This window comes from Microcebus murinus, chromosome 24, assembly GCF_040939455.1.
Source record: "Microcebus murinus isolate Inina chromosome 24, M.murinus_Inina_mat1.0, whole genome shotgun sequence".
Taxonomy (NCBI): domain Eukaryota; kingdom Metazoa; phylum Chordata; class Mammalia; order Primates; family Cheirogaleidae; genus Microcebus; species Microcebus murinus.
Window position 1 is genome coordinate 565,963 of NC_134127.1, and position 14,614 is coordinate 580,576.

Sequence of the window (14,614 nt, forward strand, 5' to 3'; positions counted from 1 at the left end):
GAGCAGCTGCAGGTGTGTCCCCCAGCTCCGGCCCCGCCCCCTACACCCCCCACTCCTCTTTCCCTGCCTGTCCTCTCCTTGCGGCCCCTCACTCCCGCATCCTTCTCAGCACCGCACACAGCTGCCCACAGGATCCCACCGGCCGCTCACACTGCAAAAGGTGGGACAGACGCGCCGCCCCCCCTCAGCTGACCAAATTCACTTCTCCTCCCTCAGCCTGGCCCAAGAGAGCGACCGGCGAGGCCAATGAAGCTGAAAGGCCAGACAACAGCACAGACACTTCAGACTGCTCAAGTATTTTTCAAAACAAATCACATCAAACAAGAAAACCACCACTAGCAAGTCAGGTGAGCAGTTATGTTCCAAATGTGATGGGTTTATTTTACTCTGATGCAAAACCAAAGATTCCACTACGGCACAGAGACCAATATATTAAAAGGTCATGAAAAAGTGGTGTGGGACATGCAGGACGCAATGTACAAACCGGAGGGTTGGGTCATTTCCTTTAACATGACACTACATTGTCGCTGAGGAACACATTTAAATTAACACTGCAGAACTGAACTGAAATGTGGCACAAACATGGCAACTTCCAGGCATGCCTTCAAGCGCCTCCCTCAGGATGGACCTGCAATCTCTAGACTTCCATGTGGGGAGGATTACAATTCTTTGGAAGAATAAAAAGTTCATTCACACTTTTGAAATTTCACAGAAGAATTTTAAGGCCAAAACATAGTGGGTTCATTTCTCTTCATTTCCAGGGACAAATCTGATGCTCTATTCAAACCACATTAAGCTTCCAGTTCAAATCCCAACCCAACCTTGTGACCTCCTGCATTGAAGTTCTTTCCATCAATTAAAGCTGATAGTGTCAGTTTGACGCCTAGGAAGAAGAAAACACCACAATCACTTGTAACAGGTATTATAATCAGATCTGAATTTTCTAGAAACAACAGATGGAAGCTATGGATTGTAAGCACACAGCCAGTATTACTAAACTGGCCCAGGGTTACATATAATCATGTGATCTGTAATGAGCATGATCATGGCAAACAGCACGATCATGGCAAACCTTCGGAGTTCAGGGTTAAGGGCAATGAGTGATCAACCAAACTGAAAGGTCAGGGTGACCAAATCACAGTTAGAAACATATAATTTATTTTAAGCAAAAGTATTTGATCTGTTATACTTTCTATCTGGACATCAAATGTTACAAAATGGTCTCAATCAACCTACAGTGATTGAGTTGTTGTTTGGTTGTTTTGTAGGTTATTTTTATTATTCCTCTATCACTTTCCAACCCCACTCCACTGTTATTAATTCCTTTACTTACCTGGTCGGAGCGTCTGAGTATAACCCAGTCCAATCAAGCTGGCATTATTTACTTTAGCCTAAAATTAAGAGATGGAACAGTAAGTTAGGGAGCAATCAATTTCACAGTATGTCAGCCAGTACAACCACCACTTCATGCCTCAGGTTTCCAAAGCTAAAAGCACTATAGGGCCAACCTAGAATTACTGAAACTGAAAATTTCAATAAATAAAAAGATAATTCTTTTAAGAAGTCAATAGGACTGACAGGGATGGTGGGGACATGAGACTGCGTGCTTCAAGGCCTCAAGCAAATCTGTAAAAGATACTGTGCAGCGAAACACCCGTGTCCTGAATGCTTTGAGATGCCACTGACAACCTGACAGTGGTTACACCATGAACTCTGGTGACAGAAAAATGGGACTACACTGAAATCTTGACACTGCCACCTACTGTGTGACCTTGGGCAAGTTACCTGACCTTTCTAAGGCTCAATTTTCTCACCTGTAAAATGGGGATGAGGGTAACACTACTCCACTATGGAGTAGTCCTGAGGATTAAATGAGATAATATACCTAAAGTCCTTAGCACAGTACCTGGAATGTAAGAGCTCAATTAGTTTTATTATTAACAATTACTAATAGCAACAGGTCTAGTAATCTAATCCCCAGAATTTATAGATAAGAAAATTCTGAGGCCAAAGAGGTAAAATGACTTAAGAAGGTCAAACAACAGCCAAATACAGGAAGAGCTGGGACTAGAGGACTAGAACCCCCATTTCCTAACTTCAGGCATAATACTCTTTGCACAATGAGCCAGCTCAGTTAATAAAGAACACGCAAACTACAATCACATCACAACATTCATTTACATCTGAGACGAAAACCTAAGAGCAAATCCAATCTGGCAGCACATTCTTACAGATAGAGAAGTCCTACAGTCCAGCCTGTATTTAGCAGCGATGCCAAAACGGGTATTGTTACTGCCAGCTGTCCAAGCAAGGTTTATTGATGTTTCAATCTTCTCATTCACCTTCTGGTAGATAGAACCTCCAAATTCAGTGCCGTCGTTCCTGTTTTCATCGTATAAGAAAAATTCGCAAATATCTAGTTTGTACCGTTGTTATGGTATGGAAACAAATTCTATGACTATCTAAACAAGGATCCCATTTTGTAACTACAGGATTTCAGCAATTTCTAGTATAAATGACTACTAAACAAGGAACTAAATCTAGTTATAGGATTTGTAGCTGCTTAATTAAAACATAGTAACTCTTGGTCCATTTACTTGGCTCCTCCACATGATGTAAATTTCTTAGACACAATTCAATTATGCACAAAGGCAGCTACCTCAGGTAAATATAATCTACAGATCTCTTTGGGATGTTCACAGTACTTAGAAACTTCAAGTAGAGATCAATAAAGATTCTGCAAAAAAAATATAGAGAGGTAGAAGTACAGGAATAAAGCTAATTCTGGATTTCATTTAAAACACAATCCTAGAGTTACAAAGCACCCTCCCTGCAATATCGAGGGTGCAATGCTCCAGAGAAGCACCTACATTATTGCTTCAGAGCACCCCAGAGGTTAGTCCTTGGGTTTTCATGGTTTTCCTGAGAATACTGTTTCATCAATTTCAATAATTCTGTCTAAACCATTGTTTGATTTTGTTTTAGCCATCATAAGTGAATTAGAGTACCTAGCAGAGAGTAATCTGCAACACTTCAAAAACACATGGCTTTTTCTTCCTAGTATAGTAGCAGTGTCCAATTGGCCAAGACATAAAATACAACTTAAAAGTTCAGATTCATTCAGCCAACAGGGTGCAGCCTACATAACAGAACCCCAGGACTGCTCGGAGGACTCCGGTTACTTCTGAATGCAATAGGGGTAGCTGGGTTCGAACCAAGATACCCGAAAACCTCCACAGAATCACTATGGATGCTCAAATCAATTGGGTGGTTGTTCTTGTGATCCAAACAGACCTGCTTCCAGATACTGCCAAGATGAGAGGGCACCAGAGGAAGCACGAACATCTCCAAAGGATCCCTTTACCAGAAGGTAAACCATGCTCTGGGATCTCTCCATCCCAGTGGTTCTACAGATTCTAGAGCTTCCTGACGTTTGGGGTAAAGGCTGAGGGCCAGGAACTGCCAGCAGTACAGCACGCCACATGCACTGGCCTCCAGGCAAGGTTTTTTTTTTTTTTTTTTTTTTGAGACAGAGTCTCGCTTTGTTGCCCAGGCTAGAGTGAGTGCCGTGGCGTCAGCCTAGCTCACAGCAACCTCAAACTCCTGGCTCAAGCAATCCTCCTGCCTCAGCCTCCCAAGTAGCTGGGACTACAGGCATTCGCCACCATGCCCGGCTATTTTTTTGTATATATATTAGTTGGCCAATTAATTTCTTTCTGTTTATAGTAGAGACGAGGTCTCGCTCTTGCTCAGGCTGGTTTCGAACTCCTGACCTCGAGCAATCCGCCCGCCTCGGCCTCCCAGAGAGCTAGGATTACAGGCGTGAGCCACCGCGCCCGGCCTCCAGGCAAGGTTTTGCTGACCATGAAAACAGTACAGCAAGGCTGGGTGTTCACCAAGACACATTAAACACAAGTACTATCACTTCTATCCTTCTCGGCATGCAAATGCAAATGGCTATCATCTTTTGGTGACTGCACTGATACCAAAAAGGAATAAACTATAAGCACTCACACATGAGTGTGCAGCTGGAAGTCTGCAGCCTTGTAACCCAGGGCAAAATTATTCTGTGACAGTTTGGATTTGGCTGTGTCAAAACTCATCTGATAGCCAGCAAGCCAACCTTCAAGGCCCAACACAGCCCAGCCATAGATGGTTGGTCCAGAAAAATCTATATCAACATTACTGCCAAGACTGAAACAATCCCGTTTATAGGAGGCCTTCAATTTCCCACTCTTCTTTCTGTAGAAAACAAAAACAACACAATGAAAACAAAATGAGTTTTATTATTGTCCAGGAATTTTTAGAGTAAGATACTCTCTCCCCGCCAGTGTCAATTTTTTTTTTTTTTTGAGACAAGGTCTCGCACTGTCACCTGGGCAAAGTGCAGTGGCATGATCATAGCTCACTACAACCTCAAACTCCTGGGCTCAAGCCATCCTCCTGCCTCAGCCTCCCAAGTAGCTGGGACTACAGGCACATGCCACTGTGCCTGGTTAATTTTTGTATTTTTTGTAGAAATGGGTCTCACTCTTGCTCAGGCTGGTCTCAAACTCCTGGCCTCAAGCAATCCTCTCGCCATGGCCTCCCAAAGTGCTATGATTACAGGCATGAACTGTAAATATTACTTTAGTGGATGACATACATATAATAAAAATGTTTCAAATGACTTAGTTCTACAAAGATAATTTTGTTAGAATTAGAAATGTATATACTATTATTATCTATTCCTCATTATGAGATCAAATAATCGAGTGTTTCATGGTTAACTGCATAGAGGCACAAACAAAAGCATAAGAAGAAATGAGTATCTCAGGGCCAGATTAATAATCTGAATAATCACGTACAGTACAAAGACACACAAGAAGCCAAATCTCAAATGCCACAAAAGGAACACTCGACACAAATTATTAACCTATCGTGGAGAGTCATGTACTGTTTTTGAAGGACGATACTAAAAACATGAAATTAGTTCTTAATAGTCCATGTCCTGCTCCAGTCAAGCCTCTTATGAGAATATTTGCCCTAAAGATAATTAAAAGTGTGTTGCAGGAAGAACATACCTGTTGTTACAGCTGAGAAGAAATATCACTTTGCATTTATCTAGCACCTTGTCCTCCAAATAGCATGGCCCCATGTTAGGGAGATAGGAAATGATGCAATCCCCATTTTTCACATAAAGAAATTGAGGCCAAGGAGTTGAGGAATTTATAGAAGCTAAGAAATCAAGTCGGTAGGAGACCTACTAGTTACAAAGTTCTAGAGCCAGGAGATGCCCTCTTAAGAAATTAACTTTCTCAGCAAAATACCACGTTCATCAATCTTTTAGAACAGCTTAAGATTTATCTATCGTCTCAAGACCCTTCTAGCTCCTAAACTTTTCTGCTATGTGTCTCTTTGGGATAGCTTTACAAATTTTTGTTCATCTATTCAATTTTCAAATCAAAATTTTATCCTGCCTCAAGGTGGGATCTTCCTTCATCTTTACTACGTATGCAAGGTCTCCATATTCCTAAGAGAAACTCCCTAAGTTCCTCCTGCTTCTAAACTTTGCACTGCATCCTTCTAAAGCTCTCTAACCATTTAGGCTCCAAAAACATTTCAGAAAATAGGGTTTGGATAATTACCCTGTGTTCGGTACAAATATGGTATCAAGAGTCAGTTTCAACCCTTCAGCCAACTGAAAAACAAAGATTTAAAATTAACAATTAATTTTCAATTCTTCATCCAACTCAAGAAACCAATTCTAAAGTTTCTTCTAACCTCCTTTTTATTGAAAAAAGGAAGTCATTAAAGAGAGCCATGTATTAAATTATGCAATAAGTTAGCTCCCCATCCTCCTGTCCCCCCAACACTCCTCTCCCATCACCCCAGCCTTCATCATGGTTCTCCCACCAAAAAAGGGAGCAAATCCTATTTCAGCATGTAACACAAATTACAGTTCAAAACCAACAGAATTCTTGAACAAGATAATCTTGATAGTCTCTTGAAATTATGGTAATGAGATAACCTGACATTTAACAGACCAACCGAAGTAACTTACTCAGCTATCCATGTACATTACCTATATATGAAAATGTCCATACAGACATACCTCAAAAGACAGTGCTCTGTGAATAGTGGACACCTGACAAATATCTGCTAACAGGTTTTCTCCTTGAAAACATTAGAGAATCTTAGAAAAATTTCCCTGTCAAGCCAATTTTGCGATGATTATAAAACTAAACCAAGTTAGTGTAAATAGTTTGTTCTAACCAGCAGAGGCTCAGCTGTTTAAGAGAGAATCAGTCAGAACAAAAATGTAACATAATGATTAGAGTAATCACAAACACAGCCTTATTTTCTAGAAACATAAGACATACCAAAAAAGGCCATATGCTGAGAAAAAATATGGCTACTCGATAGGTCATAAGATCTTGTTTAGATTACACTTGGGATTTGTTCATCACACAATCTGCAAGATAAAGTGAACTTACAAATAACTTCCAATGCTTTCTCTTACCTTATTCTCCCAAGTGATTTCTGTCCCAAGAGTATTGTCTGTGTTCCATTTTTGGGTGAAGGTAAGTCCGTAGTTACAGACCTTATATTTGGTCTCTAGGTTGCCTGACGCTTTCCCTGTATCAGTGTAAGCATGGCCAGAAGTAGAAAATTCCTAGTAAGCAAGAGAGAATAATCAGCTCATGGAACAGCAGACACTCACGCCAGAAGGCAGGGTTCAGTGCACCACAGACCAGCACAGCGCGCTGGCCACCACAGCCCTACACTACAGCAACCTACTTCCTGCTTCCCTGTCTCTGCAGTCGCTAAATCCTGCAACCAGTTTAGATCTTCCCATCACTCTACTTCTCTTATTGATGTTTCTTGTTCCATATGCTCTCTCACTAACTGGGAATCTTAAATTCTCTCCTTTAAAAGAGAAATATCTGTACTGAAATTAAATGCCTTTACTAAAAGAACAAAAATATTGTCTCTTAAACATTTTAACTTCATGACCTAAAAAGATTATCAGTTCTCTGTTATACCTTTCAACTATTAGTTAATTTAAAGGTCCTTAAAAATCCCAAAACACTACCCTCCCCTCTTTTAATAGGGTCAACACTGTATTTTTTTTTTTATTATTATTTTTATGGTGGTATAATACATTTAACACAAAATTTACCATTTTAACAATTTTTATGTATACAGTGAAGTGGTGGCATTAGGTACATTCACACTGTTGTGAAAACTATATTGCTTCTGTTCACAAAGCTATCCCCAAAACTTTCAGCATAAAAAATTTTAACATTTGAAAGTATCAATCCACTTTTCACAAAGGGAATGCCATAATTTATCTGTTTCCCCTTTTCCATCTTGTCTGCCTTTTAAAGTGCTTTCTACCGAATAGCTACTATGAATGACTTAAAATATACCCTCCCTCCTAGTTAGGTGTCCTTTCAGTCATATGACAATAAGCAGTTAGAAACAGGCCTCCTTCCAGGGGGAAGCAAACAGTCAACACCTGTCACTGACAATCTATGAACTGTCAAGGAAAAAAACCTTCTGATTGGCCCTGTTTTTAAAGAGCATTTCTGAAATACTGCCAACAGTAATGAAATGCTGCCAACCCTGACCAGTTCTGTTTCATGGCCTGCAACATGAACCCTCCCTTTAACAAATACCCTGCTCCCTAACTCTGGTTCCAGGCAGATGAGACAACTGGGAAACTATGATCTGTTTATCAGCACCACACAGAAAGCTTTCAAAGAAAGTATCATGCTGCACATTTAGGGCAAGGCCTTAGTTAAAAAAACGATAAAATGTTAGTCGCGTTTACCAGTTCACATAATTCTTTAATGTGACAAATGTTTTTCTTTTGGAAGGGGCAACTACCCAGTGTTTTATTTTCTACATTTGCCTTTCACAATCTTGGCAAGTATAACAAATGCAAAGCTTTATTTTGGTGTCAGGGAAACTTTATGCACAAAATTAAGGTAGAGGGACAGTCTATCTTTCTTCCTTGTTATCATCATTTCTTACACAGGTACAAATCTCTAAAAGAAGGCTAGAATTATTTTAAGTAGAGTTCCAGGCTCACAATTCACAATTCAGTTTTTGTCTAAATTCATAATTAGATCAAATAAAAGCAAAATACATTTATAACATGCATATAACATCCACAACTCTACATTAAATGCTAGTAAGCAAAAACAAACAAACAAAAACGTTACTGTTAAATATTATGTCATAAGACAAAAATATCACGACAAAAATCTAAGAATTTGGAGTAATGAATGAAATATATTCTAGGTCAATACCAGAAACCAAAAGCAGCCATAAACACAAAGCACATAAATAGACTTTTCTCCTTACCATCTGAACGAATATTACCACACGACAGCAGCATGAAAGGGAGATAAAATTTTAGTTGATTTTTGCAAGAAAAACCTAACTCGAGCAAATTCTGGAACCTATTCAAAATGAGTATAATTTTTCTATTTTAACAGAACCATACACATAGTACATCCATCTTAGTAAGGTAGGTACATATATATATTTACTCTAGAGAAACCAGAGAAAGATTGATAGTTACAAACCAGGATTATACTGAGTACATGACAAAGTATCATAGGAATTCTACATGTCTTTGTCCTTCTAATTAAATCATTATACCCAGAAATAAAATTTGCATGAATTTGGATGGGTAAATACTAAAAAAGGATTCAGCCATTGAGAAGAAATCGGAGAATAAGATGAATGAAAAGTTAATCTATTTGCTGAGGCCGGGTGTGGTGGTTCACGCCTGTAATCCTAGCACTCTGGGAGGCGGAGGAGGGAGGATCGCTTGAGGTCAGGAGTTCGAAACCAGCCTGAGCAAGAGTGAGACCCTGTCTCTACTAAAAATAGAAAGAAATTAATTGGCCAACTAAGATATATATATTAAAAAATCAGCTGGGCATGGTGGCGCATGCCTGTAGTCCCAGCTACTCGGGAGGCTGAGGCAGGAGGATCGCTTGAGCCCAGGAGTTTGAGGTTGCTGTGAGCTAGGCTGACACCACGGCACTCACTCTAGCCTGGGCAACAGAGCGAGACTCTGTCTCAAAAACAACAACAAAAAATCTATTTGCTGAGATTTACTGACTAAAAGCTATTGTCAATGATGCTCTGAAAATACAGCCAGGTGCAGTGGCACATGCCTATAATCCTAACTGTTCAGGTGGCTAAGGTGGGAAAATTACATGAGCCCAGAAGTCAAGGCTGCAAGTGAGTTATAACCGTGCCACTGTACTCCAACCTGGGCAACAGAGTAAGACCCCCATCTCTTACAAAAAGAAAAGAAAGAAAATACACCAACATATGTTTTACTACATATTCTTAACTTATAGTAAAAAAGACTTTATGAACATCAGTTATTAATAAAACCTGTAGAATAATCTTCGACATGTATACATTCAGAAATACATTTTATTTCTATATTTTGTTTCAACTAATCATGAAGAGACAGGGAGTAAAATTTTTTTTTAAAAGAGGCAATAAAACTTCCATGAACCCATCATAAAGTAAATAAAGTTTTCAGTATCCATGTACATATTCATGACAGTATAATATAAAAGTATAACATGGGTCAAAAAATGTATATTCTGTATCTTCTCAGAGTAAGATCCAGTATACTCTTGCTATGACAAACACAAAGGGTCTCCTCAAAAATTTAACTTGTCTGTGAGTTTAACTGGCTAAGTTAGGAAGCTCACTGGAATGTGAGAACAGGACAAAGCTGCAGGCAAGCCAGCATCGTGCCAAAAGTATGCTGTTTCACACAACTACCTTAGACAATGATTTTTACACAGGTTCCTTTAAGTGAATTATGCTATATCTATTTAAAATAAATTAAGCCAGACGCAGTGGCTCACGCCTGTAATCCTAGCACTCTGGGATGCAAAGGCAGGCGGATCGTTTTGGCTCAGGAGTTCAAGACCAGTCTGAGCAAGAGTGAGACCCCGTCTCTACTTAAAAAAAAAATAGAAAGAAATTAGCTGGACAACTAAAAATATATAGAGAAAAAATTAGCCGGGCACGGTGGCGCATGCCTGTATTCCCAGCTACTTGGGGGCTGAGGCAGAAGGATCGCTTGAGCCCAGGAGTTTGAGGTCACTGTGAGGTAGGCTGACGCCACGGCACTCAGCCCAGGTGACAGAGTGAGACTCTGTCTCAATAAATAAATAAATAATAAAAATAAAATAAATTAGATACTCACCACTCCACTACAAGACTTGGTTTTCAGATCTATTTTGACCATGCCAAACCCTAGAAACACACACAAAAACACAGTAATGTGTAAAACATGACATTCACTCCAGTTTTTGTAACTCAAATTATGAAATAGCCCATAGTACCTTCCATATGTAAAACACATAGTATTTTCATCAGGTGAGAGTTTCATAAGAAACTGAATTATAGGCCGGGCGCTGTGGCTCACGCCTGTAATCCTAGCTCTTGGGAGGCCGAGGCGGGCGGATTGCTCAAGGTCAGGAGTTCAAAACCAGCCTGAGCAAGAGCGAGACCCCGTCTCTACTATAAATAGAAAGAAATTAATTGGCCAACTGATATATATATAAAAAATTAGCCGGGCATGGTGGCGCATGCCTGTAGTCCCAGCTACTCGGGAGGCTGAGGCAGAAGGATCACTCGAGCCCAGGAGTTTGAGGTTGCTGTGAGCTAGGCTGACGCCACGGCACTCACTCTAGCCTGGACAACAAAGTGAGACTCTGTCTCAAAAAAAAAAAAAAAAAAAAAAAAAAAAAAGAAACTGAATTATAGCAAAATAACTTAAGTTGATTTTTGAGCCCCTCAAAATGAATAAAGACATATTTTTAAATTAAGTTAATTACACTGATATATACAAGCTTAAAATATATACTTAACATTACTACAAATAAATAAAATTTAAAAATCAAATGTGTACAGCACAAAAAATTTTAAATTTAAAGATTAAAATTTAAAATCTAAAAAGAAATGTCTGTTTAGGATCAGAGAACATATATTACTCCAAAGAAGTCAAAGTTGTGTCTTAACTTTCTTAAAAATGCCCTTATTTGGAGGGGGAAAAAGTACTGCCTACTTTAATCGTCCCCAGAGCTAGCCAAAGGAGACATAAATATTATAGATTTATATTATTTTACATTATAGACAACATTAAATATGTATATGTATATGCAGGTACATATGTACAAAATTGCTTTTAATGATTGTAAGGAATTCCACTTCTGAATAAAGAAGTCTAATAGCCTGTTAATGGTTATCCCCTTAAATCTTGTAAAGTAGATTAATGTTGACTTACCTATATTTTACTAGCACAGTATCTTACACACAGTAGTCATTCAATGTTAACTTTTACCCAAACTGGAGCTATACAATAGGATACTTACCATACCCTTTGTTGAAGACATCCTTGGCAGCCTTTCCTAGGTCACAGTAAGTCGGTGTGTTACACATATCTTGTAAAGAAAAATGGGGACAAAGTAATAAAAACAACCAATTAGTATTTATTCACCCCTATTTCTTCCACTGTTTTGTCCCATGATAAGAGGTATACAGTTTTCTCTTCCTTTGCATCTTAATGCTTATACCCTAATGTAATCAAAGTTAAGAGAAGGAATTTTTGCTCCTTAAAAAAAGAGAATAAAAGGAAAAATAAAAGAGTTTTCTCATGAGATTCACAAAGGTCATATTTCTGACTGCATTTCCAAGAAAAGAAAATTCTCACAAGCTGAAAAAGATGCTTTATTAAACTGAGCTTCTTTTAAAAATATACACAAAATTTACCTTAGAAAAATCTTTCTAGGGCTGTTGTGAAACCAAAGAGCTATATAAAGCAACAAGGTAAATTTTTTAAGGAACTGTTAAGAGTAGGTGCAATCAAAATCCTCAGGGTTAACATTTTGCTACTCTGAAACTCAGTTCTTAAAATAAAAATTACCATACTAATTGAAATGTATTCATCCAGAATATGTCCTCTCTTGAAGCTCTTCTTAAAATAAAGTGCTATAATTTTACCCATTAACCAGAAATAGGATAGATTCTACCTGCAGCAATCTGCTTACCAAAATAAATATAAACTGTGAAGTTAAAGCCTTCAAAAACTCAAGGTGTCTTGACTTTTCACCTTGCCTACTTAGTGTTTACCCAGCTTTTCTACTGCCAATATGACCCTCATATCAAATTCTCAGAAGCTATCAGTAATGCTGAACATACCATTCCTTTACCCTCTTTGTATATCAGGAAATCTTTTCCTGGAGCAGGTTCTGCTGTGTGTCTCTTGCAGACTCAAAATCCATGTCTAACCAATTACAGAACCACCTCCTGCAGTACCATTAGCTTGACTACTATACCAGAAAAATCCAGAGTACCAGCTAGCCCTTGCAACTATTATGCCTGCACTATCGGTATCTACACATCCAAACTAGCATTTATATTTAGCCCAGCTCTTAATCTGGACTTCTGCTAAGCTTCGGCCTATACTATCATACCTGAACATTTACGGATGATGCACTTCTTAATTGGGAATTGATATGAAATGTGTTCCTTAACCCAAAACTATCAAATATGATAGACAAATATTGTATGTATGTATATATATATATGATATAAAGTTAAGAGGAAATAAAATAGTATAAAAATCACATATTAAAAGGAAAGAGTAGTATTAATGTATTCATACCATAATAAAACTTTGCTGTAAGCTACAGGGTTTCATAGTTCACTTAAAAGCAACTATTTTCTAATTCAATCCCTTGTACTCAAATAATCGATTCTAGACTTTTAAACTATCCCCAATTCTAATTTGATATTATTCTTTATGATTAAAACAAATGTTGGTATGCTGAAATTTTGCCAAAAGTCTATCATTTGGGAGGGAAGTATAGAAATGCAGGCACTATATACATTCAAATAGAAATGTTAAAGCTTTACAGTCTGGTTTTTCACGCCAACAAGGGAAAAGATAAACTTACATGTTTGGAAGCATCATGTACACATCTAGGGACCCATTACAATCTGTTAGCATTTTGCTTTGCTATTTTTCAAAGCTAGTACCAGATACTATGCAACAGTCTGGAGTAGCTGGTTTCGTTCCCTAAACTGATCTTCATTCTGCCTAGCTCGAGCTCACTCTTTCAGACCCATGATTCTGATGGGAAATGCACTGCTGGTATGATCAAGCAAAAATCGAGAAGACTCAGAGACTTCGAGAGTAAAGAGCTACAATCACACATTTCTACTAGGTCTACAAAATGCACTTGCTGTTCGTAGATATGCACAGTGTACCCAAGTTGCATTAGACACAGGCGAGGGGGAAAAGGGAAAAACTGGGCAACACCGCTTTACACAATTACTAGCTTGACAGTGAAGAGCCCCTTTTGTTCCTCGTCTCTCCTTTTCAAGTTGCCCGAACAGCATTCTCCCTTCGCCGTAGGCAGCGGAGGGCTCGCCCGACGCCCGACAACAATCCCAGGGAGGGAGGTGAGGGCGGGGGATGAGTCTGGGGTTCGAGGATCCAACCTCCCCAGAAACCGACCGCCTTCCTAGCCGGACACGGGGAGGGTGGTCCCGTCCGCACAGCCGGCGGCGGGACGGCCGGGCTCGGCGCGCCACCTGCCCGGCGCCCGGCTCCATCCCCGGAGACGCCAGGGAGCAAGGTGCCCGGGGCCAGGTGCCCTGCCCTCCGCGTCCCGTTAGACCGCGCCCTCGCGAGCGAGCGCTCCGTTAGCGGCCCGACGGGCCCTGCGCGGCCGCGGCCTACCGCCACCCCGGCCCTCCGCCGGTCGCCGCCCCGCGGCCTCGCCCCTCACCTCCGGCCAGAGGGCCTGTCTCTGCTCCGCCAGGGCAACGCTGAAGGTCTTCTCCGCACCAACGCCGTCCGCGCCTGCGCGGCCTCACGCTCCCAGCGGCGCCTGCGCGCCCTGCCCCGCCCGCGTTTGCGCCGTCGCGTTGCGCCGCGGTCGCGCGCCAGGCACAGGGCGCGCAGGGGAGCGGCGGGGCGCGTCGGCGCCGCCAACTGTCTGGCGGCGCGTGCGCGCGTGCGCAGAAGGGCCCGGCGCGCGGGGCGGGGCGTGACGTGACGTGACGTGACGGGGCAGAGGTCGGGGGACTGCACCTTTGTCTGCGCAGGGCCTGTTCTCGCGAGAACGCCCGGCGGTAGCGAGTTACTCTAGCTTTGGGGCCGGGAGCGGGAGGAGACGGGGACTCTGCGGGGTGCGGTGCGGTCCCATGCTCTGGCGGACACCTTGCGCGGTTTTTGGGAATTTTGTCCCACACTGCCCAAAATTCAAGAGTCACCCTTAAGGCCGGGCGCGGTGGCTCACGCCTGTAATCCTGGCACTCTGGGAGGCCCAGGTGGGCGGATTGCTCAAGGTCAGGAGTTCGAAACCAGCCTTAGCAAGAGGGAGACCCGTCTCTACTATAAATAGAAAGAAATTAACTGGCCAACTAATATATATAGAAAAAATTAGCCGGGCATGGTGGCGCATGCCTGTAGTCCCAGCTACTTGGGAGGCTGAGGCAGGAGGATTGCTTGAGCCCAGGAGTCTGAGGTTGCTGTGAGCGAGGCTGACGCCACTGCACGCACTCTAGCCTGGGC

The 14,614-nt window shown here is 41.1% G+C and overlaps 1 protein-coding gene across 1 annotated transcript; it reads right to left on the minus strand.

Moving 5' to 3' along the window:
- Nucleotides 1–355: 355 nt before the first annotated feature.
- VDAC3 (voltage dependent anion channel 3) lies at nucleotides 356–14,014 on the minus strand. Its single transcript, XM_020282635.2, has 9 exons — nucleotides 13,827–14,014; nucleotides 11,406–11,474; nucleotides 10,235–10,284; nucleotides 6,503–6,655; nucleotides 5,628–5,680; nucleotides 4,015–4,242; nucleotides 2,232–2,382; nucleotides 1,334–1,391; nucleotides 356–883 (listed from the first exon to the last, which is right to left on the minus strand). The coding sequence occupies exons 2-9, from the start codon at nucleotides 11,470–11,472 to the stop codon at nucleotides 792–794; spliced, it is 852 nt and encodes a 283-aa protein (XP_020138224.1). The 5' UTR covers nucleotides 11,473–11,474; nucleotides 13,827–14,014; the 3' UTR covers nucleotides 356–791.
- Nucleotides 14,015–14,614: the final 600 nt, after the last annotated feature.